General features: G+C 36.7%; 1 protein-coding gene across 10 annotated transcripts in view; it reads left to right on the forward strand.

Annotated features, from left to right (window-relative positions):
- Positions 1–26,420, forward strand: part of GRB14 (growth factor receptor bound protein 14) — a 58,795-nt gene that overhangs the window by 14,681 nt on the left and 17,694 nt on the right. For 8 of the 10 annotated variants that reach the window (XR_002865960.2, XR_002865961.2, XR_002865962.2 and 5 more), the window contains exons 3-5: positions 18,664–18,820; positions 23,219–23,340; positions 25,430–25,504. Coding sequence is in view for 7 of the 10 variants with exons in the window: in XM_086896852.1 (XP_086752978.1) it covers positions 18,664–18,820; positions 23,219–23,340; positions 25,430–25,504 (354 nt within the window). In the remaining 3 variants the exon portion in view is untranslated. Of the gene's footprint in view, positions 1–629; positions 719–18,663; positions 18,821–23,218; positions 23,341–25,429; positions 25,505–26,420 lie in introns of those variants that run through there. The other 2 variants (XM_023931102.2, XM_086896855.1) reach the window with 1 other exon arrangement.

The following is a 26,420-nucleotide window of genomic DNA, read 5'->3' on the forward strand; positions in this document are numbered from 1 at the left end:
AACATTTTATGTGCAACTTTTTCAGGCCTTGGTTACGTTGGAAAGGTAGTAATTGCATTACTTAAAGTAAAAGGGGTGTTTTGCTTCTGCTTTGAATTAAGGTAGTTAAGAATCATATAATTAAACTCCATGGATTTGTTAAATCTATTCTTATGCTCAGTTACTTTTCTGAAACTCTAAGATCAGAGGCACTGAAGAATATTTTGTTTCCCTGGAAAAAGCCAGAGAAAAAGCCCCAAGACTGTAACCATTCTGTGTGAAGTGTTAGAATGCAGTCTAAATAAATGCATTGGTTTTGTTTTGTTTTGTTTTGACAGTAAAGACAAAGCTCTGAGTGATAGAAATGCAGGTTGTTCTGCTTATTTTTATAGCTGGAGATAGTGTGGGCATTTCCAAGGACAGAACACACGTTTTCAAGCTCTTTGGTTGGTTGATTTCTGGTTTGTCCTACCCCGGTGTGTTCTGTCATTGGCTTTGAGTAGGGCTGAATTCATATAAATGGAATGACATTTATTAGAGCCTTAGTCTTTTCTTTGTGCTGACTCTCCAGTATTTAGGTTATGAGGAATTAGGTTTCAAGAAATATTGCTAACTACTTTGTTCTGCTTCATGTTATCACCTGGATGAAGGTTGGCAAGTTCTGTGAAAAGCAGACATGAGTTTGTCTTCCAGAAGAGTAACATTGCCTGCAGTTATGCCAATAACTCTGCAGAAAAGGGTATGGCATTTAAATCAGTATTTTAATTCTGACATTAGTATGGGTTGATAACAATGTTTAAACATGACTATATTTATTTTTTCACTTTTTAAAAATATCTCTAGTGTAATAATAATGTTTCTTTTCTAATAAATGTAGAAATTTTTTAATTCATTATGTGATATATGTTTGCTTATAAATATATATGTGTCCATAATTTAATTTTTTTACTGGTGCTCTTTTCTTTGTTACTATAATTTTGTACATTGTGCAGGAAACTATTTTTCTTACAGATTAATGTAGTTTTTAAAGTGTCATGATTGCATTAAAATATGCCTCAGTTGAAGGCTACAATGCTGTTCCTAATAGAGGATTACTGGAGTCTGCTTCCACAGGTTTTGCATGAGCCTTAAGTACAGTGTGCTTTTTCCTGACCTTTTCTGCCTAATGCTTTAATAGTAGATGGCCCATCATGTATTTTGGGAATGAGGGTGACACTGTACAGTGTTTTTCCATAGCTACTGTAGCTTGTCTTTTTTTTGTTATCTCAGTAAAAAGTGTAAGCAGTGCAAAATGATTACAAGCGTGTGTACTAGGATTGCCTAGTGTAACTCAATGCGCTGGGGGTATCTGTGAAGTTAAAAATACACACGGAAATGAAGTACAGAAATATGACTCTGCTGAGCCAGATATATTAACTTATGAGAAGTTATTTCAAACAAGCTGTAAGTTATTAATTAGTTTGATTTATTTTGTAAATGTGTAGATATTTTCAAAACCTCATTGTTGCATAATGTGCTTGACTCATGGTTAATAGACTCTTCTGTTACTCAGTGGCTTTGAATGTACCAGCATTGTGAAAAATGAAAGTTCACTGAAATATTACTACAGTATTAAAAGGTTCTCATGAGTAGTTTACGTGGAATGCAGCACATATTTATGGTATTAGTCCTGTAAGTCTAAAGAAATATATAAACACATAACTTTTACTGATTTGGGATATATGGTGCTCATTTATATTATTTCATTGTTTGAGTTGGAGGGGGAGCCTGTGAACATACAGTTTTATTGGTACAGATTAGATTATGCTGCTATTCTACAGCACAATAATATACTATTTTTCTGGTATAGTAACTTTAACATTTAGATACGTGCAAGATGCGCTCTTACACAGTGCTATCCAGCAGTTTGCAGTATCTCTGTTACACTTCTCAAAAATACTCCTTTAAGTATGGTGCTCTCATCCTCTCAATCTTTTGGTCACCTCCCAGTCCTCTCTTCCCCCTAACACCCCTTCCAAGCTCCAATCTTCAGTTGTCATAGTTATTTTACTTTTGTCTGGATTTTGTTAATTGTATGTTAGGAGAAGGAAGGTCTTTGTTCTTGCAGCATGTAGTTGTGTTAGACTCCTTTGGTATGCACATAGCAGTATTTGGTGCTGTGTGGGAGGGGAGAGGTGTAACTTTGCTCAATCTAGCATTCAGAAGGCTGGGAAACTCAGTTTTAAATGTAGTGTATATTTCAATTGATTGATTTTTCTTTTTTTGATGTTGAAAGATAATAATTCTCCAAGAAAATACAAGATTTTTTTGACAAATTCACAGTAAGATAATTTTCTGCACATTCTTTCATTTTTTTCCATGCTGTTATCAAATTAGCTGCCAACAGTTATTGTTTTTTCTTCTCTTTATGTACTTTGTAAGCCCAAAGTAAAATTAATGGAAGCAGTAGGAAGAAGCAGCACAGGGTGTTGCCTTAGGTAGGTAGCTATTGGGTTGCACACTGTTTCAAAAAATTCTTGAAGGTATGTGTCTTCACTGAGGTCTCACTGTGTGCCAAATTTGCTAGGCTTGCTAAGGCTTCTGATAGTTATATCTATGCATGTAAAATTCCTTCTAAAGGTATCTATTCTCTCTACAAAATGGGCTTTGTTATTTCCATATTACCTTCATTTCTAGAACAAGAGTACTGGAGGAAGGGAAAGCAGGAAGGTAGGCAGGAAAGAGCCATGCTGGTAAGGGGTGACATATGTTATAAATTTGTTCATATTTCTCATGGGCTTTAGAACCTTTGACTTAAAGTGGTGCAATTTCTATTTTTTATTGTACTTGGAGGTCCTGGAAAAGTAGGATTTTTGTAGTAACACTGTGTAGTCAAGTGAAACTTAAACATTAGCTCATGAAATACTGTTTTAGAGTATCAGTCATTACAAATAATTACTTCTTAAATTCATGGAATAGGTAATTGTGTAAAAAGTTTATTTTAATCACAATACTGCAAAAATTGCAAGTCTTTCTTTTTCCATCTCACAAAAGGTAAAATTTTGCATTGTCAGTGGGTTAATCCAACTGTTCTGCCAACTTCTTGAACACTTAGGTTTTCTCATTTTTATTCAAAATGTCTAATATGCTTTGGACAAAGTTATTTTATACTTTCTGTTTTAAAGTCTGATGTGAAATGCTTATCACAGTTGATGTGTTTTATTCTTAAATAATATGTTTTTAACTAAAGCTACAAGGCCTTGTTTAGGTTCCAAGAGGTCTTGTAACACAAATAGGAAAAATACATGCTTAACGAGCATGGGCAGTTATGTATATTAAGTGCTATCAAACCAGATTTATTGTATTCATAGACTAGACATATACTTAATCCAGCTCAGAGTAAATGTTTTTATCTTTTGTATTAATAACTTCATACTCTTCTAAAAGTAGTTAAAACAATAAGATTTGCAAGGTTATAATGCATTCAAGGCATTGTTTTACAGTCAAAGACCAATGATTTCTTCAATATAAACACCTACAAGTCTATTAGATTTATTACACAGTAAGTAGAAGACCTTGTGTACATAGTCAATATGTATTGCAACTGAATAATTTCCAGTAATTCTTGAAGAGATTGTATAGTGTCTTTTAAATTGAAGAAATATTGATCAGAAAATGAAGATGTGATTTTAGATTGCTCAAATCTAGGGCTGGTGTAAGTATGCAAATTTCAAGATACTCTTGCATCTTTATTCCGTCTATTTTTCTGGCCCAAAATCACATGCTGCTTTAATCAGCACTTACCCTCCCCCAAGGAAAAATGGTCACTTAAGCCAAATTGTACTGAGAATTAGTAATGTCTGTCTGCAAGCCTAAGAGCATGAAAGTAATTTTTCAGTTTTGCATTTGGATCCCTGAGATGAAAGGCCAGCATGCTAATCCAGGAATTTTACAAAAGGCACTTTAAGTGACATGATAATGGTATCATTAAATGGATACCTTTTATAAAATTACTGGATGCAGACCAAGCATTCATGTATGAAACATCTCTTCATAAGGACAGTTTGAAAAATAGTAATTTAAAAATGCAAAAACAATACCAGTGCCCTTTCTGTCTTGCATACAGTAATAGAAATAAAAGAAATGCATTAATAAATAATATAATCCAAGTCCAGGTTGGATAGGGCTTTGAGCAATCTGGCCTGCTGGAAGGTGTCCCTTTCCATGGCAGGGGCATTGGAACTAGATGATCTTTAAGGTCCCTTTCAACCCAAGCCTGTCTAGGATTCTTTGATTCTATAATACAGTAATAAATTATTTCTATAGTTCGGTAATGTAAGGCAGCGTCCAGCAAAGTTTTGAAGACAGCTGAGAGTTTTTAGAGATGGAGAGAGTGGGAGATGGACTTGAGTGGGCTTTAAAGGCTTTTAAAGGCTTAAGAAGCAGTGGTCAGAAAAACTGGTGGTTGAGGTGAAATTTTTGAATTCAAAATCTTTATTCAGAATGGAATATTTTCTTTACTGAATTATCGAGGGATCTGAGAGAAGGTAATTAGGATAATCACAGTTAAATCATTATGATGGGCATGACTGGCAATTCAGTACAGATTTATGTCTTACATATAAATTACTAGGATAAAACATCATAGTAGACTATAGACTACTTCTTTATCTGCAGAGTTTGTTGCAGATTGAATAAAGGTTTCGCGCCAGAAAAAGAGTTGAGGAAGGTTGAGAAGGAGGAATATATGTGGGGATGGGAAGAGACCCAAAGTGAATTCAGAAGAATGGTAGTGTGTTTTTTGAAAGAAGTTTATGTTTAAGATTGCTAGAAGGCCAAGCTAGGATTTACGTTTACAGAAAGGTCTTTCCACCTCTGTGTATTTAACATGTGCTAGGATGGCTACAGTTTGTTCAGGGAGATTGGGAATTCCTGCTTTCTTCTGATACTTAAAACTTTGCGAAACTAACTTTACAAGTATCTATCTCAGATCCTTGCTTGAGAGAGCACACAACTTCCATGTTAGCTCTGAAACGATTAATAAACTGCCTAAAATTCAGTCTTCTGTTGTACAGTACTTGCAGATACTAAGTTACCGGCTTGTGACAGAGGATGAGAGGCTCGTGATTCAATGATGGATGACAGGGAAGAAGGAGGGTTGCAGACCAGCATTTTCTGTCATTGTGGAAAATCTCTGGTTAGGTCCAGGGACTGTTTTGGAAAGAGCCACTGACAGAGCCTCCTCCAGGGAAGGCATTGCAGCAGTCATCCCCTTCCTTATGATATAGGCCAGATAAATCTAGATCTGAAACTATTCTTGAAAATAATTTTAGACCAATTTTTGCAATGAATATGTACTCCTTATACTCAAGCAGGCACCTAAAAGTGGATTCTGATGTAGCCATCATATATTGGTTGAGGAGTCAGTTCCTGCTTTGACTAGCATGAAGCCGGTAAAACTTGCTACTGTTTTTATTGTGTACAAAAATGATCCCACATATATAAGTGAAGTAAAAATGGGACTAACTTTAGCAGTCCCTATGGTTCAGGTGCAGGCAGGGAAAGGGAGTTTTTTTCTCTCCTTTGGAATTACAATCTCTACAAGCAATCAGGTTTTCCAGAGTGGTCTTGAAATTTAAAATGTAAAGCACTGTGCTGCATAGTTGCCATGAAGGGTAGATAGAGACGTATATGTGTATGTGCCCAAGAGAGAGTGAGTAGTAAGTGAACAGAGCTTTTTAAAAGTCTTTTAAAATCTTAGTGGTTTAATGCACTTGGTCATTACTTGTCCTTTGTATAATTTGACAAGGTTTAGTGGTACAATTAATGTTGCACTTTGTCTCCTCTCTGTCTCCAGTTCTTGAACAGATCTTTGATATGTTTTTTTTCAATTTCTTCTTGCTTTCTTTGAACATCTAACATTCTTCATACAGTAACCAAGGAAATTGGCAGTGTTTAGTGCCCTACTCTGCTCATAATCCTCTTCTGTGGGCAGAAATCCTTTGGGAAAAAAAAACGTTTTTTTCATCAATTGAAGAAAGTGCTTGGCCATTTTCTAGCTCTAGTACTTTAGTCTCCTCTTGAATAAATTAGGCTTCAAGAAGTCAGAACTTGACCTTCAGGCTGTGTTATCTGGCCTTGAAATGTATCAAGAGCTACTGCTGAATAGCTATTTCTGCTAAAGTAAACCCCGTACTGATTATGCTGCATTGCTGTATGTGAAGGGAGAAACTCAACAAACGGCACATAAGGTGTTGGTGTGAATCTCATGCAAAAGATCAAATTTCCCTTGCTTATATGTCTGTTACATGTTACTTTCAACATGCATAAGCAAGTGCCTGAAAAATTAGAGAATTTTCTTTACTTTTGATAAACTGAAGCTGCATCAGTGAACACAAAGAAAACTCATCACATTGAATCAAGGAATTATTCATATTTAGACATGCATTCTTCCTCATTTTCATGCAGTTGCTATAGGTACTGCCCATGCCCTGTTCTTCCTCACTCCTTGTTTTTCTGCCTGTTGGTCAGGAACAGAGGCATGACCAGCCCAACAAAACAACAGCCACCCTAAGGACCTAAAGAAGTTATGACTGTTTGATCATGTGTTTGGTTTGCATGGCAAGGTTTTGGTAACAGGGGAAGGGGGGCCCTCCACGGGTGGCTTCTGTCAGGAGCTTCTAGAAAGTTCGTCTATGTCCAGTGGAGGCAATGCTAGCTGGCTCCAAGGCTGAGCCCATCATCAGCAGTGGTGGTGCCTCTGGGATAACATATTTAAGAATGGAAAAAAAGTTGCTGTGCAACTGCAGCAGAAGAAAGAGAGAGAATGTGTGAGAGGAACAGTCCTGCAGACACCATGGTCAGTGGAGGAGAGGGAGGAGATGCTCCAGGCACTGGAGCAGAGATTCCCCCACAGCCCGTGGTGCCAACATAGTGAGACAGCTGTCCCCATGTGGGACCATGGCGGTGCTGAGACCACCTGCAGACCCTTGGGGGACCCTGTGCCACAGCAGGTGAATGCTCAAGGAAGGCTGTGATGCCTATGGAAAGCCCACAGTGCACAGGTTCTGGCAGGACCTGTGAGAAGGGCCCATGCTGAGCACGTGCAGAGTGTGAGGAGTCCTCCACCTGAGGAGGCAGGACCAGCAGAGACAGTGTGTGATATACTGACTGCAACCTGTGTTCCTTGTCCTGCTGTACCACTGGCAGGGAGGAGGTAGAGAAAATTGGGAGTGAAATTGAACTTTGGGAGATGGGAGGGGTGGGGAAATGTGTTTTAAGATTTAGTTTTATTTATCATTGCCTTTTTGTGGTTTGATAAAAAACTGTTTTCCCCAAGTTGAGTCTGTTTTGCCTGTGATGGTAATTAGTGAGTGATCATTCCCCATCCTTATCTTGACCCACAAGTTTTTTGTTGTATTTTCTCTCTGTCCAGCTGAGGAGGGAAGTGATAGAGTGGCTTTGTTGAGTGCCAGGTGTCTAGACAATGTCAACCCACCACAGATCAAAATGCCTCAACCGACATCATTCTGTGGTAACGCTGGAGATTTTAGCCCAGTTACAGTCTGTAAGTCTTTTACACTGGTTGTGACTGCCTAAATTGTCTGTTTTGAAGTTGTCTCTATTCAGTTGCTTTCAGCCCTTTATTTATGTTTACATTATTTCAAGGCAACCAGTTTTTCATAGTTTAAAGTAGTTATATAAGAGCAGATTTACTCTGCTGCATTACAGTTTATAATGGGTGCCTTGGGAACAGTACAAAGCAAGGCAAACTTTAAGTTACACTTTCCAAGAATACACATCCACCTTCTTCACCCAGAGTTGATAGGCTCTTGGCATGTATCTCATATTTTATCACATGTTTCTAATTCTCATATTTCATCTCCTTTTTCTGGCAGATCCAAGTGTTTGTCTTGGACTGCTGACCAGTATCTTCACCAAAACTCATGCTTGGGCATCAAAAATGATAACTTAGAGAGACATCTTTTATTCCTATCTTTCCCATGCTTTGCATATCCCTGCAGTAGCAACTTCTTGCAACTGGTGTTTTTTCTGATACCTTTTTTGTCTGGCACGACTAAAATTCATATGAGGGACCGAGACCTGGGAGGAGGTGTTCAGTTGATGCCCTTAATGCTTTATTTTCTGTTAGAATCCCTTTTTTCCCCCCCACTATTCTTTAGTGCTTTCTGATTTTTTTCACTGTCTTTTCATCATTCTAGTTTCATTTCATCACTCTTTGTATCATTTCTACTGACAACATTTGCCCAAACACAGTGTTTTGAATTTTTTTTAGAGCACTCGGGCTGATTTTCTGAGCTAGTCAATCCTGTTCTCCATGAGTTTAGCAATTAAATGATATCTAGATTGAATCGGAGTCCTCAGCTTGGCTTCTATTAGCCTGAAAGCCAGGCTTCAATAGCTCATCATACTCATCAGCTGCATATGCAAGTTCTCAATGTTGTCATTTTTCCTTTGGTCCTGTTGATTGTAACTTGTTGGATTGGTGTCTGTCACCGTCTTTTTGGGTATCCTGCTTGACAAGACTTGTAGGATGATCATAACAGAAATAAAATGCATACATTTATGGTAATATGAACATGGCTTGTGTGTGGGCAAGCGAAGCAGCAGCCAGACAACCCAGCAGACCTCTGAATGTAGGGTATCACAACAAGCGTAGAGATGGGAAATGTGCTGCTGGCTTCTCAGTTTTCTTGTATGACTGAAGACTGCTCAGTCTACGTATCTCATTTGCATTTTAGAACAAATGACTGGAGGTAAACTTTATCAAAATAGAGAAAATTTCTGAGATTATCACCCTGTTTTAGCTACTTCACCCACTTTCTATCTTCCTTTTTCACTTTATTTGCTTGTTTTACTCTGCTGCACTTGGTGGCTATTACACTTTTGCCAACAGTTACTGGGCAAAACAGTTACTGGGGCTGCTTTCCATGCCCAGATGCCCCTCATCTTTTTTTCTGTTCCTTTAGGAGTTTGGATTTGCCAACAAAACCCACTAACAAATCTGTAATAACACAACAGTGTATAGTTGAAGGTTTTATGTCGTTTGAGTAGACTTACTAGCTTTACTGTAGAATTTACTCTTTATTTCGATTTTATGCTTTTGCCAGAGGGAACAATGCTATGTGAATAAAAAAAAAAAGGTTCAGAAATGCTGAGAAATAAAATGTTTTGTCAGAATACCTATCCTACAACAGTTAAACCCTGCTCTTATATTCCACTGACTAGAAACAGGTACCCAGAGATGACAGTACTGAACAGGAAGGGTGTTATAGTCGGACCTAGCAAAGCAGGTTTTTTTGTAATACACCAAGTGACGAAGGATTTCAGCATTGTAAATCAACCATTTATTACAGTGGGTTACCCTACATGGCCTTTGTCATATTTGCTCTGGATATTCCTTGTACTACTCCAGAAATACAGAAAAAATTTCCAGACTGTATCTTCTTTGGCTAAAAATCTGAACTTTGCTTTTTCTTGGAGTCTACATTATTTTCTCCTCTAGTGACCTTCAGGGGAATTCACAGTTGATATAGCTGATGATAAAGGCATTCTTCTCTTTGAAGCTGTGCTAAAGTTCAAGCCAAAACTTCTGTTTAAAATGGTCAAAGTGAAAGAGTTTTAAGAAAAAATCTGTTCTCCTTTTTTTTTTCTTATTTAAAAAATCTATTTCAGGACTACTGCAAAGGAAATAGGAAGCTAATTGGTCTCTTAACAGTGTTATTCAGAGACTTGGTCTTTCTCAGCTTTGCAAGAGATCTGCTCTACTGAGAAACCAGCAACATGGTGTGAAAAACCTGGTAGAAACAATAGGTACTTCTTTTTATAGCTGGTATCTCTTCAGAAACATAGACTGCAGCCAGAACGCGGCAGTAACAGATTTGCTTTCTCTTGTGCTGGAACACAGCATTCTATTTATCTCTGACAAGCGAAGGATATGTTGGACAAACTGCACTATTAAATACAGAAAGCCTCATTTAAATAATGTTAGTGCCTTGACATAAATAGGGACACGCTATACAAACATAAGGCTGATAACATTTTGCCCTCATCTTTGTTGTACACAGAAAACAAAAAACAGCAGTGTATTTTAGTGGCTCCATATTTAAATTTCTTTCTTCCTCTGCCTTCAGACATGACTTCTTTGAAAAGCAGAGTAGGACGTGGATAATTTCTACCATATTTCTAGGCTGGGGGATAAAAACACTGGAGCACTGGTAACTTTTCTCATTTTCTGTTCATTTTCTATTTGACAAACTTTTTTTAAAAAGTGAAATACTTAAATGCCTTCTTAAGTCAGATTCTTTGAATCCTCCAGTGTGGTTGTTCCATCCCTCTTTTTAAGTCAAGTTAGTCTAACTGGATATTTTTTCATCTGTCTATGGTAAGTGCATTCTAAATATTGCTTTTGTATGTAGTAAAAGGTAAACCTGCATATTACTACTAAATATATATTATTATATATAATATATAATATGCTATTTAAAGCTAAGACTTAGCAGACAGTGTGGAAACAAAGGACTGAAGATAGTAATACCTTAAGTTTACTAATAAGGCTAAAAAGCTGATCACGTCCACTAATTAACTTTTCATGAAGAAAAGTTCCTGTGAACATACACTTTTATTAACCTGAATAATCGAGATTGGTCTGACTATTAATCTCTTCAAGTCAAACAATAAGGTTTTTGAACCTTTATCAGAAAGGGCTTGGTTTGAGGGCAAAAACTCTTAGCCATTACCAAGGAGATTTTCGTACCTTGCTGGTTATTTTAGCAATCTTCTGTGAATTTCATGAGAAATAATAAGGTATCTCTAAGTGAAAATAATGGGTCATAACTGAGCTGTGTTGGGTGGATTGTATGAGCTGAACTCTATGAAGGAGCACTGTGATTCCAACACTAGGATGTGGTGATGCTTGGCTTAAGGGAGAGTAGCCTGTGTACACTTACTCAGTGGTTGGATTACGTTATGGGCTCAGCTGAGTTTTGAAATTACTTTCCCTTGTATAAAGATTTTTATCCATGTTACATGGAAATTTCACCATTAATTAACTTATTTTTAGTGGCTAGGAAGGTGTAAAAGTCTCTTGCCTTCCTGATCATCCACGTACTGGGTTTAGATTAACTGAAGAGCCATGCATACTGTGCGCTGGAGTTGAGAAGGGACCTGTGTTGGATTAGCTCTCTTTAAGTGGTAGTCTTAAGAAGACAGGAATAGGGAGCCATTTATTTTTCCCTGAGCCAAGAAGTTTTGCAAATAGCCTTGTGTCAGATATTAATGTATAAAGGTAGCATTAATAATATTTTAATGAAAAATAACTAAGACTTCTTTTTATCATGGCTAGTAAGATCTGGTTCTTCCATTTTGATTTAAGCGTTAATATGAATAAGAGCCTGAAATTGTTTGACTATAGACAGCTATTCTAAAAATGAACTGTGCATTCCAAGTGTATATTATGTAGTCTCTTTCTTCATAACTTCTTAATTTTCATTATAGCTCTTCTTTTGAAGGACTTGGGAAAATTTACTGATACCAGTCAGTGTAAACTGCATTACCTCACTGAGATTTTTTAGAGTTATGATGATTACTCTAAATCAATCTAGGAATTGCTATGAGCAAGATGGAGAAAAGTTTTCTTGAATTTAAGAGTAGGTTTTCTTCTAGGAAGAGACAGATTTAGGTAATGTTAGTAGATTCTTTCTTAGCTGCCTGGTGATAGGCACTGGTGACTCACGAATTTACAAAGAGATACCCCAGAGTTAATCTGCCCTTGGGCTTTTCCACTTTTTCAGGTCTGAGCAGAACTTTTTACTCAGTGCACATCAGATGAAGTGACAGATGGAGCCTAAGCCTCCATTTCTACTGGTGCTAGGATAGGCTGAGGTTTGCTGTTTCAGTTTCTTGAAATTCTAGACTGTATAACCTCTTGTTAACTATTTGCCTTTTTATTTCCAGTGTTCCCTCCATTTAAACTGACAATTTTATTTCACGTATGAAGACTAGATCTGGGAACATATTCTTCCATGTCGGTTGTGAATAATTAATGTGAATAAATGATTTAGCTTCTGTGCGGTGTGTTTATCTTGTATAAGTGCTCCTTTGACAGCTTAATCATTTGGCAAATCTGCTAATTTTCCTTAATTTCTGCTGTTCTATGGAAGTGTATTATTTGAAATTTTTGTTGATAATATTTAAATTTCCTCACAACTTTCTAGTTATTTACACACAGCATTTGTATTTGGAGTATCGCTTTCACTGGCTTTGTTTGGAATCTCTACAGTTTGAAAAAAAAATTTTGGTAAGGTAGATTAACTTGAGACTCCTTTTTCAAATAAATTGTTTGATCCACCCCTACCTTTCCTAATAAATAATGTGCATTCTTTTTACAGAGCTTATTGTGGATTTTACTTCTGTAGGTCCTTTTGTATTTCTCCCTCCTGTGTGGTAATGGCTGTTGTTGGTGGTAAATCTTTCACATTAAATCTATTTATTGCTGCCATTCCTACTTAAAAGATGTTGAACTTGACACTGTTGCTATTCAATTCTTCAATTACTGTCATTTTTTGAGCCAAGTATCTTCTAACTTTGATACAGTTTACAAGAATCTCACTTTTTTGCTCTAAAAGTAGTTGTAGTATGAGTTAATTGTCCAAAATGTGTCAGTGGCTTTCTCTAGACTTTGCCTTTTTGCTCAGTTTTATACAAGGAAATTAAATCTTCTGTAACTTTTTTATTACTGCTTATAGCTGTACTTTGTTTTTGTTGACCAATATTGTAAAATCAAATGTATCAATTTCAGGATTAAATAATGATTTTTTTAAATTTTAACTTCCATGTTGTGTCTTTCAAACTCTGTATCTCTTCAGTTTTACTGACGTTGTCTCTGTCATGATTGCATGTCATATTGTCCTCATTCTGCCATTTTTCCCAGTATCATGATGTGATTGTCATAACCTTTGTTTGAAAGAACTTTGCTGGTGTATTTTTACACATAGCCTATTACAATTTGGAGATCTGCATAATTTAACCTCCCTTTTTATAATACAACATATTTACATGTCTAAAGCAGCAATCATATGAGGAGGTATAAGTGCTTTACCAATCTTAATGAGTTCAATCTGTTACCTTTCTGTACAGAAACAGATTTCATTTCCCCTGCCCCATGTTGTAAAAAGTGAAACTGAGGGACTAATTCTGACTTGCCCAAAGTCAGGTGGCAAGTATGTCTTTCAAAAGTAAGAATTGGACCTTTTTGCCTATAGGTAATATAAAGTATTTTTTGTTACTTCTTTGCATTGCTATTCAGTTTATATTTTTGGTGTAATTTTTTCATTCCTGGGATGGTCATGGGTGGTTGGATTAGGCAGGACATGGAGTTTGTACCAGGAGTCTGAAGGAGGGGCGTGACTCTGTGGGCTGCAGAATACTGATAGTTGCCATAGTGCCATAGTAAATATAGTGCTACAGAAGATTATTACAGAAAATAAGAAGAAATTGTTTTCATTGATAATATATGCATACTTTTAACATGAAATTTAACAAGTTTTTTAATACCTTCTAAAAGAATATTTAGGTCTAAAAAAGTTCTTCATATTTTGAGGCAACAAATTTATTAATTGCTAGAGAAACTGACTTTGTCTGTCTTCTTACATTGAATAAAGGCTGGAAATTAGCATTATTTTTGCTCTTTGAAATGTCATTTTCAAAAGGTTAGATTATGGAAAAGGTATGAGATTTTTCTAGGTTGTGGAGGGAATGATAGAAAATTTTCCTAGACTTTGCTCTTCCTAATTTGCACTTCGGTGTCATTACAAGACAAAATATAGGAGCAGTGTTCCTTCTGCCTCTTGAAGCTATACTGTGTTCCAAATGAGAAGTCGAGACATGTATAGTTAGATGTTGTATGTACCTTGTTTTAATGACAGGCGTAGATTTCTGGAAACTGCATGAATCCTTTTGGCCTGGAAATCTTCCCTTTGGAGGAAATATTGGAAGCTGACATTTTAACTGTAGACTGAGATATTTAAAGGAAAAGTCTTGCATTCACAGCTGATAAAGAGGACAGTAAACTTTACTAACATGTTATTTGTTTCTAACAACAGTTGTGACTTAACCTCTTCAGTATTTTCATGAATGAAGAATTATGCTGATTCTCACTAAAACCAAGACAGATTATTGCTAGAAGTCATAAACCAGTTCAAAATGCTAGAAGTTTCCAAGTGCCTCCATTGCAGTTAAAATACACTCCAAATTCTTCTACCCTTTGCCAATATCAATAAGCAAAAAATTTTGTTTAGCAGGCAGCAGGGTTGGGAGTTGGAGAACAAACGCTGCAGGCAAATAGCCTGTTTGTTAACACTGAAGAGAAGGGTTAGCAGAGTATCAGGCCAGCATTTCAGGAGAAGTGTGACACCCTGGAGTGTAAGACTTTCCAAAGCCCGGTTTTGCATACAATAACTCTGCATTTTAAAAAAAAGTGACTGAAATTATAATGTAAGTACAAAAATGCGCAGTGTTTTATATGGGGGGAGGGGAGAATAATTTTAGAAATCATAAGCTAAAGTTAGGTGCTTTTATCTTTATAAATGAAAGTGGCCTGATTTTTTTTTTTTTTTAAAGGTGCTGACTCTCCACTGTGTCAACGGCTATACAGAAGCATTAAGAATCATATAAATGTCAGGTCATATTGGAGTAGGCACCTAAATGTGGAATCTGTGTGCTAGTGGTTCTTTTTCTGTGGGTTCTACCTGGCTTTTTTCACACGTTAGGACTTTGGTTTAAAATTTTAAATTCCTCAGTGCAGGGCATATGTTTGTGCTGTTTCTGCAGATTGGAACTTCCGAAACAGATGGCATGAAGATTCTGAAGAATCAGACTTGGACACCCTCTCTTAAAAGTCTATGAACATATTATTTAATTATTGTAGTGGAAATGACGGTTGAGTCGGGAAGAAGACTTGGGGGAGTAGAGTCCAGCTTTGCTTCTCTTGCTCCTCCCTCCTCCCACACTGCTTACCTTATGTGCTCTTTTACTTATTCTTTTAAACAATTGCTGGGGTTTTTTTGCTTCTTCTGGTTACTTTTTAGTGTAAAAAATTATAGTCTTCTTTTTATTTTCCTTTGTTAAATATTTGATTGTATTTTTCAATATTTATTTTAGATTCTGAGCTCATTTGATTAGTGAGATATAAACAATATTATATTTCATTTTGAAGCAACGTTTCTTATAAAAATAATTTTTGGAGGGATAAAGATGCATTGCACATAATTCTGGAATCTTGGCTGATTTTTAGTGTATTGAAAAATGGAAAGGGAACATGTAGGAATGCTGTACCTCCTTGCCTGCTCCCATAGGCAGTGAAAATGATAAATGCTTGTCATACTGAGCTTGGTGTTTTCTTCTTATAGGAAGATCTTGGAGCTGCTTATTTCTTACTTCCAGTAACATAAATAGAAGGTATTGAAGTATTTCTTTTTCTAGCCATGGGAAAAAGTAAAATCTCTATAAACTAGACTGGAAAGAAAATTTCAGTGCTTCTGAAGCAACTTTTTCTGCCTACTAATAGGTATAGTCAAGGGAAGTGAAACAGCTTGCTTTGGAGCAAAGTTTGAGAGTGTAGAGTAATGAAAACTGTAATGAGAGCTTGTTCTCAATTAACAGCTCTCTTCTTGTGTGCTACTTCTCAGACAGTTTTTCAGGGAAAAAAAAAAAATGAAAGAAAGTGGAGATGACTGGCCAGTCAAATACATGGTGTGAATCACTAATAAAAATAAAGTGATCACTCAAGCTAATTCATTTCTATATGAAGCCATCATGGCTGCATCTGTAGCGTAGCTCTGCCACCCTTTAATTCTCAAAACATCCTCTGCTTCTAGGAAGAGAAGTATTACAGCATATTTCTAAGGAAAAATGAGATTTTGAATTTATTCTTTTTCATCTGATCCACTCCCCTTGGAATAAGTACATTCCCAGCGAGCTTACAGGAGACTTTGCTTCAAACATAGCACCAAGTGCATACTGAACAACTTCTAATTAAAAAAACCCTCAAAGATCACTCTAAGTGATGTGATTTACACCAATTCGTTAAGCAAAATGTGTGACAGAAGATGATGAGATTCCATTAGGTGACTTGTCTCCTTCTGCATCTGAATTCCTTGCAAGGAAGAGAAAAAGGTTACAGCGTTTGTGTTTTGTAAGGTACCCCATCATAGCTGTGAGCTGGGGTTATGTGTTCTCCTAGACTTGAGCAAGATTTATTTCCCTGTACTTAGAAAGCTGAGTGAGAATATTCACAGAGAATATAAACTGGTTTTTTTCCTCTCTCTTTTTTTTTTTTTTTTATTTTTTTTGGTGTTGTTTTGTTGTGCTTTAGCTCAGCTCCAGTAGTCCAAGGCCACCTCCAAGGCTTCCCACTCCCTGAGCTGAATGGCCACAGGCAGCTCATTATCATGATTTGGTTGCCGTCTCCAGCATTTTAAAAACTCTTTTTCTGTTTCTCTAGCAATAAGAGTGAAGTCATCTGCACTGCGACTCTTAACCCTTTTAAAAAGAATTTCTGTTAAAATATCCGTCAAGAGCCTCAGCATGGGCTGTACGTGCTCTTGCTGTAAAATAAGCATATCACTGAACTTGATGAGTGCCTGGGGAAAGCTGCAGTTGCTGCTTGGTGCCACAGAGTCCCTAGCCAGCATGCTAACATGGATTCGCACCCTGGCTTTACTGTGAGAATGTTAGGAAACACAATAGAGTATTTCAGCTGGAAGGGACTTACAGCAATCATCAATACTTGGAAAGTTGCTTCAGTTCTTTCCTTTGCTTTTACCTTCTCTTCTGTCTCTCTCATTTCTGGCATTTCAGCTTGTAAATTCCTTTAGGTTCAGCCTGACACAGACTTGCTGGACAGACGCATTAAGCTGTCCGTGACCTTCAGTGCTTCCCAGAGTGGGACCTCTTTTAAGGCAATGGGACCCTGTTTCCTCTAGTCACCCCTACAGCCCATCCACAGTGCACCCTGCCAGACACATCTTTTGATTTCAACTTTGAATCATTGTAGATATTGCAGAAATTTAAATAATACATGCTGATTTATCCTGAATGGCGAAACCTCATTTCTGTGTGACTGGAGTAGGACTCTGTGTGTGTGTGTGGAAACAGGCTCTTCTGCAAGCAGGCTGCATTGCTGCTGGTCTCTCTTGCTTAGAAGTGATGTCTTACAAAACCAACCAGCAGCCATCCCCCATGGCTGCTTTGGCAGTATTGAATTCCTTAGCAATTTGGTCTTTCTGCCTTTTGTATTAAATGGCAGTGCTGGGCTGCAGCTTAGGTCTATGGAAGCATTGGATCTTCTTTCTCCGAGGTCTGCCTATTTCTCTTGAAAGTTTCATCTTTGAGGTGGTTGATTCATGAGTAGGGAGAGGTTTTTCCAGCACTTTAGGAGCATGAATTTAATGTTTGCCATATCCTGAAGATTGTTGTTGTGGCCAGAGTAGCTGAATATTGTGCGGCGCTCTCTGTCCGCATTTGTTAGGTGCAATATTAAAGCAAATTATTATGGACTTCATGCTCATTTAATGTGCAGGGCCACAGTTTGGAACTAAACTTCTGTATCTCTTTAGTTCCACTAGGAAAAATAGGTTTTGGAGAGGAGTAAGGCCATCAGTGTGCTTTAAAATCTCAGTGTCATTTAAAAATTGAGTCCATTTTCCTTGATCTGATGTTTGGAAAGGACCTGTTTTTTTTTAAATTATATTTGGATTTTTTCTGTTGGTGAGAAGACACAGGTGGCAGGAGATACAGTTGGAATTCCTTGCTCACTTTCCTACCAACTCCAGAACAAACCAGAGAGGGAGCTGCCTAGACAAGTTAGGGCACAGTACATTTCTGGTTGTTTATTAGATGCTTGAAATGAGCATGTATTCGGTAAGGCAGCTGTTAAGAATGACTGACAGTAACAGGCTTGTTTGTCTTTAAAGTGAGAACTTGCATCTTGTTGTTTAATGATGGGTTTACAATGGTATTTAGGTTTTGTGCATAAATTTCAGGAGAGTTTTGTCTTGCATTCTCATGAATATGGATAAATTCAATAAACTGAGAGGAGTATTTTGTCAGTTAAAAGCATCTTGAACACCGTTTAAACTGAGGATGTGTGTGCAAGAACTCCAATTCTTGCTTGTCAAAATTTGAAGCCACTCTAACATCTCCTGTGTTATTGTATACAGAACTGTGAGCATCTTGAGTCTGACTGCCATTCTCTGAACTAACTCCTTTGTTAAATCTTTCTACAGTTCTGTAGTAGAGTCATAGAGTCTTGAGTCATAGAGTCATATAGTTCTTGAGTTTCGCGGTTTGTGCTCTGTGGTTTCTTTTTCAGCTTTCTTAAGGATGTAGTTTCACTGCATTTATTTATCTCTCCATTAATGTTTTTTTTCTAAAGACAATGCACCAGTCTGTCCAGTGTCCTGTGTCAAGGGATATCCAGTAGCCAAATTTAGAAATGGAATATGCTTTGCTTGGCTGTTCTGTTTTCAATTATGCCATTGCAGAGGAGAAGAATGTCTGTCTTTCATGTTGCATTCTCTGTGTGCGGGTTCTTGTCTCTGTCATGACGCTGAGAGAGCAATATATATGGAATAACAGAAGCAAAGATTAGCCTTATGGATATTTTAGAGCTTTTATTTATTGCAGGTAATCAAAGTGTATAGTGAAGATGATACTAGCAGAGCTTTGGAAGTACCCAGTGATATAACAGCCAGGGATGTGTGTCAGCTCTTGATATTGAAGAACCGCTATGTTGATGACCACAGCTGGACTCTCTTTGAACAACTTACCCACACAGGTTTAGGTAAGACTAATAATATATAATGATATGATGGTAAATAAGGTGTTTGATTGTCATTTTCACATGGAAGTACAATTGTAATAGAAAGGTTTGGAAGCAAAATGACGGGAAGTCTTGTGTGAATTTTTTCTGTTGTTGCTTCTGATTATTTTTGAAAGCATAGGTATAAACTAGATTTTTTTTTCATGGTATAGTTGCTTCACACTGCTTGATCTGCATCTGTAAGAATGATTTGAAAGACACTAACAGTTAAAGTTCTCACTGCAAATTCTTTCTTACTCTACCTTGTTTTTCTCTGGCAGTTTTTCCTCTCTTATGGGTGGTATTCACTGCTTATCTCTAGAAAGACTTGGGATATTTTCATTGCAAATAAAATCCTGTTTGTTCCCAACACACCTGAGTGGAATATCTGACATAGGGAACAGAAAGAGATTACACAGTGCTATTTTATCTTTACTATAGGACTCAGTTTTCAGAGATAATATCAGAATGGGCTGACATTATTTTCCTACACTACATTTGGTTTGGATAGGTTTATGGTGAACTCTGGGACAGTGCTACTTTAAAAGGGAAAAAAACCCCATTCCTCTAAACTTTCACACAGGACCAGTGTTGAAGCTGGTAGTAGAAGTATTGTAGTGTATGTGTAGTATTTTAAGTTGCAGATAACAAGATGTTCTGAAATCCTTTCACATCAGCAGTGTTCCTCTAGTGTAGTAAAACTCCTCTTTTTGTATTAATACAGTTCAAAATATGTAGTCTATGATTTCAAAATATAACTTCTGATCTCTGCTCCTTTTTGAAGTGTATAGGTGTACTTTTGCAGTATGAAAAACATAAGGCAAATTAATTGTAGGGAGAAAGGGGATGTTTTCAGAGATGTAAAGAATTCAGATTATAGGAAAGACTTTCCTTAGCAGGAGAGGAGTTCAGGAGCCCACTGCTGGAATGTAATATTCAACTGAATCTCAAGTTAGACAATCTTACTTGCTTTTACAGAACTGTGTTTCAGTATTGTGTATGCTTTTGATAGGAAATTATGTTAGAAAAAATCTACTAGAAGACAAATGCCAAAGAAAGATGGTTATAATTTCACATCACTCAAATTTCCATGTTATTCTTGAACTTTGGCGCTGTACTAGAGCTAAAAAAGGTAGTACTTCTGCAACTTCAAGGGCAGTTCCATCTGCTAGTGCAAAGTGTGGCTTGAAAAAGAGGATGTTCTGGATGCCTTCCTGCATTCTAAAATACATAGAAAACTCCATGGAGTTCTTAATTCTCAAAAGAGACTGCGCTGGTACATGGTAACTCCAGTGCTGTTGATTTTAAAAAAAATGTACATACCACAAACAAAAATCAAACACCCCCACAAACATTTTCCCTGGCCACTCACTCTCTCCCTTCCCCCCAGATATTGAAATATGGCTGAAAGCTATTGTTAAAAGTGTTTCTCTGGATGTATCTAGGGAATCCAGACTTGTGCATTTGTTGAAAATAAACTTGACTATGTATCTCTGACTCAATTATGTTTAACAGCTGTATTTTAAGGGTGAACTACAAAAGCTAAAACTATTTTCTGCCCTTTTATACTCCTTTATCCTATGAAGGCAGACACAAACGTTTTTCAAATTTCTTTCTTTGCTTTGTAAGATTTCAAAGACATTTGTAACCTTTGGAACTGGATGTATCAGCTGTAAGATGCTTCCAACACATAGTAAGGTCAGAGTTAAATCTGGGTTGAGGCTGAAAATGACTGCTTTAGAAGAAGAGGTAACAAAATGGCTTTAGAAAACAGTACTATATAAACAGCAGAAGTGTTTCCTATATTTTATAGTGTAGCTGGTGTTCAAGTCATGTAGTAACTATTGAAGAAGACACCTTTGAGAAAGCATGCCAGAACAACAATGGCACTGTGTTTTCTTCAATCTGGAGGATTTCTTGGAAGATTTCAATATCAAGTAATTAGTAAAATTGGTTTTCCTAATATGCTGATATTCTCGAAATTGCTGAAGACCTTCATTCATCATGCAGTCTTATAATTGCTCCAGCTGCTTTCAGTGTAATTCTAGAAAAAGGTGAATGCTTCATTTTAAAACTAAAATAATTTTCTAGATGTTTTGATTGACAATTCAACATTACTGGCCAAGAAAAGGAACAATTTGAGATATCACCTGTATATTTTTAGAGTACTTAACAATAATGGAGTTATTTTTATAATACTGTTTTAGATCTAGTTTTGTTAGAAAGAATTAACGGACTCGACCTGCTTTAAGTATATTCTTAAGCACTGGAAGAGTAGTTTGAACAAATATTTTTCAAATGATGGATTAGTTTGGGATTGTTTTCTATTTGTTATTGTTGTATGTTTTACCCAGGTAAATTTGGAAAGTCTTTTTCATCTCATAAGTTATGTGAATTTTTATTGAAAGGAGAAGTGCTGTGAGCAAATGTGTGTGTCTGTGTAAACTCCAGGATGATGTGGATTAATAATTCATCCATCAATTACTGAACATTTTCTTTAAAATCTAACAGCTGTCTGAATACTCCTGAATTAGATATAATTGCATGAATCTTAGTGAGCTGAGCACGGTGTTCTACTTTTAATCAAGACAGACATTAATTACATCACTGGATTGTGCCTTCGTTGCTGTGTGGAGGTATCTGCTGTGAAGGTTTAAAAAGGAAAAAAATCCAACAAAACTCCCACCTAAAGCAAAGCATGAACCCACGGTCTCTACATTTCAGTTTTCACAAACATATATGCCCTTCAGTGCAGAGCTCTCTTGTTGAACACGAAGGATGGTTGTGTCCTCACTGCACCTGGCCCACTGCTGCTGCTTTGTCAGCCAGCAAGCTCAGCCTTCCTCCCCACCTCCCAAGTTTTGCAGTAGCAGGGGTTCTATTTAAAAAAATCTGAATTTCAGCAATTATTTCAGCTCTATAAATCAATATATTTCAGAACTGTGTCTTTCTGGTATGTGTTCTTTTTATTCTAACATATTGAATTCAAATGCAATTTTGAATGGTTTCCACGACGTCTAAGATCTTTGAAAGCAGCTGAAGTGTGCCTAAATTTGGACGATACCATGTCATCCCTACACCAAGTACCTTGGTGCTGGGAGTCCCAAACTTCCACTGCAATTCTCCTGAGGAGGGCAGGCTCTGAAAACTGAACAGTTATCCATAACTGCTCTCCTTTGTAAGGGAAGTACTCTCTTCATCCAGAAATTTTTCCTTTCCTACTGAGACATTTTTGTGCCGACTGTAAACAGTTTTCTGTTTGCTTCTGCATCTGAACACACATGTTCTAGGGCTCCTCTTTTGAGTAGAGGGTAGTGCCTTGGCCAGCTTCATCATCAGTATCTTTCAGTCACACTTTGATTTCAATCTGCATTCTTTCAGGTAGTCTGTGAAGGCTGGGAAGGCTCATAAATGCTCATAAAACCTGTGCAATAGTGCTGAGCAATGTCTTTCTATTTTTTATTTAGTTTAATTTTTTTTCCCACTGGGTGGCTAGAGAAGAGGCTTTTTGAAGTGTGTTCTATCATGGACTCCAACATGAAATCTTTCATGTGCATTAAATACTTTCCATAGCTAAGGAGGCTGTTGAGGACTGTAGCAGGTGCTCCTCATGTTAGAGATAGCAGTAATAAAGAGATGATAGAAAGGGAGGTAGAAACTCTCCAGTCTAGTTGGCAGACAAAAATGATCTACCTAAACTGAAAGGCAGCTTTTTCATGTCACCATTTAGGGATTTGATTACAGGGTTGTTTTTTGGAGGGTACTCAGTGTTTCAGTTGCTTCAAAAAAGTAACTTTACTCAGTTATACATTCCTTGTTATTTTTTTTTTTTCTATGACACCTTAAAAATAAAGAAATATCAGCACCTTTACCCATCCTTTGGGGTGATGCACAATGTCATATTTTTCTACCAAGAAGTAAGTCTTGAGGAAATGGTGTTTTCTTAAATGTCACAATGCCAAGCATTTAAGAGTTTTAAATGTCATCTCAGAGGAGCACTTTCTATAAAACTGAAAGGAAAAAAATGCTGTTTTTAACTATGAGCTTCAGTTCTTCAGAGTCTCTTTGCCCTTGCATCTGAAGAATGTGTTTTGGAGTAGTACAACCTGTACAAGGTTTTAAAATGCTTACTTTACTTTCACTGTTTTTGGGTATTTTTTGGTTTATGAATTTCTTTATGGTTTTATTTGCTTCATTTAATCTGGTTACAAAATGGGATTTTTCATATAGCATTCTTAATCTCTACTCAAGAATTGGTTAAGTTCAATGAAGAATGAGTTAAAATCAATGGAAGTTTAACTTTGCTGCACTTTATCTGTAGATCATGAACTTAATATTTGCTTTTGCATTTTCTTTTACATTTTTTTGGTTATCTTATAGGAAGAGCTATAGAAGACCATGAATTAGTGATGGAAGTTCAATCAAATTGGGTAATGGAAGAGGAAACCAAACTGTATTTTAGAAAAAATTATGCAAAGTATGAGTTTTTTAAAAATCCTTTGGTAAGTCCTAACATTATGCATGTGAAGTCGTGTGATTACTGTTCCTAAAAAAGTCTTTTTTGTTGCACACAGATAGTCAGAGTTGAAGTTTTTTAGTGTAACAGGAGTCAAACGGAATAATCGAGAGGGAATATGTGAAATACAGGAATGTATTGAAGTGCATGTGATCATTGGCTGGTCCTTTTCTTACAGTTGCAAAACATCTGTGTTCATTTTTTATTTTTGGGGATGATGAGAGCAGCAGTGGGTTTAAATGTATTGAAATTTGTACACAGGCATAAAACAAAATTAAATTTTTGCAACTCAGTGAATTTTTCTTTGAGTGACAGCATATTATATAATGAAGCAGTGTGAGGAGGGGCACCTGTAGCAAAGATGATTTTATTGTTTAAGTGAAAATTGAATGTTCTGCCCAGCACTGCCCAATTGCAGCTTCTCCCGGCTGTAGCTAAATGACAACTGACACAAAAGGCATGAACAGCCATAACCTATTAGGGGTAAGTGAAAGTGAAGCCAAAGTTAGTGTACATAAGGAATGGAAAGAGAGGAGAGATGTCTTGTAACTCAGGGATGTTGCCAAAGGTTAATGCTGCTGATTCAGACCTTGGCTGATGGCAAAGGCCATGGAAGCAGTCCTGGCTCAGCGGAAGGAACTCACCATCTGGTTGCTCCATGGTGTATTTGGACAACTCCTAATGCTGTCTTTTATAAAGTCAGCTTGTTTCAGATGTAAAAGGGAGAAACAGCAGAACTGTGTGAGGGCTTAAAAGGTAAAAAGTGAAAGGGAACTCAGATTATCTATCTGTGAGAAGGATAAAAAGGTAAATATAAAGGTAAAAGAAAATAGAAGAGTTTTGGGAATTTTTTGTTTGATTGATCTGTGTGTCTCTGGACGAATGATAAATTTGTGCTTGAGGTGGTCTACAGTTAGTAAAGAAGCTTTCAGAATCACAGAATAGGTCAGCCTCCCTGCTCTAGAGTCATCCCAGAACACGTGGCACAGGATTGCATCCAGAGTGTTCCTGAATATCTCTATTGAGAGAGATTCCACAACCTTTCTTGGCAATCTGTTCCAATACATGATCACCCACACAGTAAAGAAGTTCTTCCTCATATTCAAGATGGAATTTCTATGCATCAGTTTCTTTCTGTTGCCTCCAAAAATAAGGTTTATGTACTGTTTAACCGGTGAGTGGAACCAGCTGTGGAGCATGGCAGACCTGCAGCTACACCAGCTTCAGCAGCTACAGCTAAGCAAAGTTCTTCGGGGTGTTCTAGTCCCAGCTGTAGCAGGAATGCTTTATCATAATGAATTAATATGAATTAACCCTACCAGCAGCTGATTTTCATGAGAAATGAAAATTTCTGGACATTGGGTGGCCAAGGGAATATTAACTTCAAACTTGTCCAGGCTTTGAGAAAATGTTACTTGTGATGGTCAAACCCTTGTCTGGTTCATATCTGCATGCCTGTATTGAGCACCCCAGCTGCAGGTCTGTCCCATAAATTATCCTTTGAGCTTTCCTTGATAATAAAACTGGCATTTTGATTGTAGACTTTTAACCCTACCATGTTGATATAGTCAGATTTTTTTTGTTAATTTGTAGAGTACATAAAATAGAAGATTAAAAAAAAAACTGAGACAACTTTTTCTGTGTTAGTGAAAGTTATTCCAAAATATTCTAGTGTAATGAAAAAATAGATAACAATACACTTTTATAACATACATGTTGGTATATAGCCTCCTTACTTTGTAGCATATTGAATCCTCAGGCAAATTTTATATGTTAACAGCATAGAAATTACTGCTAGAAAAGCAACACTAAGGGCCAAACATTGCAATGTGATTTGCACTGGTGTCTGAAACCCTCTTCTAGAGACTATCAATGTTTTCTCAAAATTCTATGTTTTTCAGCAAATAAAATATGGCATGTGCCAGATTTTGGGATGATATTAAGGTAAGCTTAAATTATTGGATCAGGGAATCTTCAGTGTCTTGCACTGCATTAAGAACTTAAGTTGCACATACAAAAGAGAAAGTTTTATATTTATTTCTACAGAACTTTGATACAAGTTCTTGTTGTTACAGAGCTTTTTTCCAGATCACATGATATCTTTTCCAAGTGAGACCAATGCAGCTCTAAGCCACTCTGGAATATTACAGGTATGTAATCCTTGAACGAAGATGAACCAGCACACCTCAGTATTTCCCATTATTTGTGTTGTGTGAGCATACTTCCTTATTGCTGTTGGATCTGTTTCTAGGTTTTGAATAACCCAAGACATGGCTAATAACATTTTTCCTCAAGAGATATGAAACTATATGTCCCTTCTAAGCAGCTATTTTATGTCCACACTTGTAAACTTAAGAATGAAGAAGAACCAAAACAGAGAAAAGACAGTGAAAACATTAAATATCTTTATTGCATATTTCAGGTGAAAGACCCTTTTTCCTTTAATAGGGTGCTGAATAGTGCTGAACAAACTTAGCAGCAGGCTGTGGTAGAATACCAAAGAATTGATGATGTGATACAAATGGATATAAAAAAGAGTTAAATGGTTAAACTTAATGGGGAGAAAATTTAGACTGACTAGTGTGATTTGTTAGCTTGAAGGCTACTGTAGCCTTCAAAAAAAATTATGGTAGGTCACTCGGCGTTAGTCATCTTTTAAGCAGACACAAGATTCTAATTTACAGTGGGAATAATGAAATGAAAATATAGAATGACCATATCAGGGATCATCGTCTTACTTTCAAAGAGGGGGAAAATGAGTAATAAAGGTGGAAACATACACATTACTCTTGTTTGCTTGTCATTAGAAAAATTAAATAATAGAAGAAGAACTTCCACCGGTTTTAAGACAGCAACCCTATGCATGAGTTGTGGGGATAAAGAATGATTGGAAAGGCAACATAATAACACAGGATATTTAGAGCAGAAGCAAAAGGAAAATAGAAATTACAATTTTTTAAAAATATATACTATAAAGTCTATTTTAGCATCCACCAGTAAATGAAAACATTTTAAGTTACTAATTCTCAAAGCATTCTTTCATATTAAATAGTTACAGCCTTCTAA

The sequence above is a fragment of the Cyanistes caeruleus genome, chromosome 7 (genome assembly GCF_971803275.1).
Source record: "Cyanistes caeruleus chromosome 7, bCyaCae1.hap1.1, whole genome shotgun sequence".
Classification (NCBI taxonomy): Eukaryota; Metazoa; Chordata; class Aves; order Passeriformes; family Paridae; genus Cyanistes; species Cyanistes caeruleus.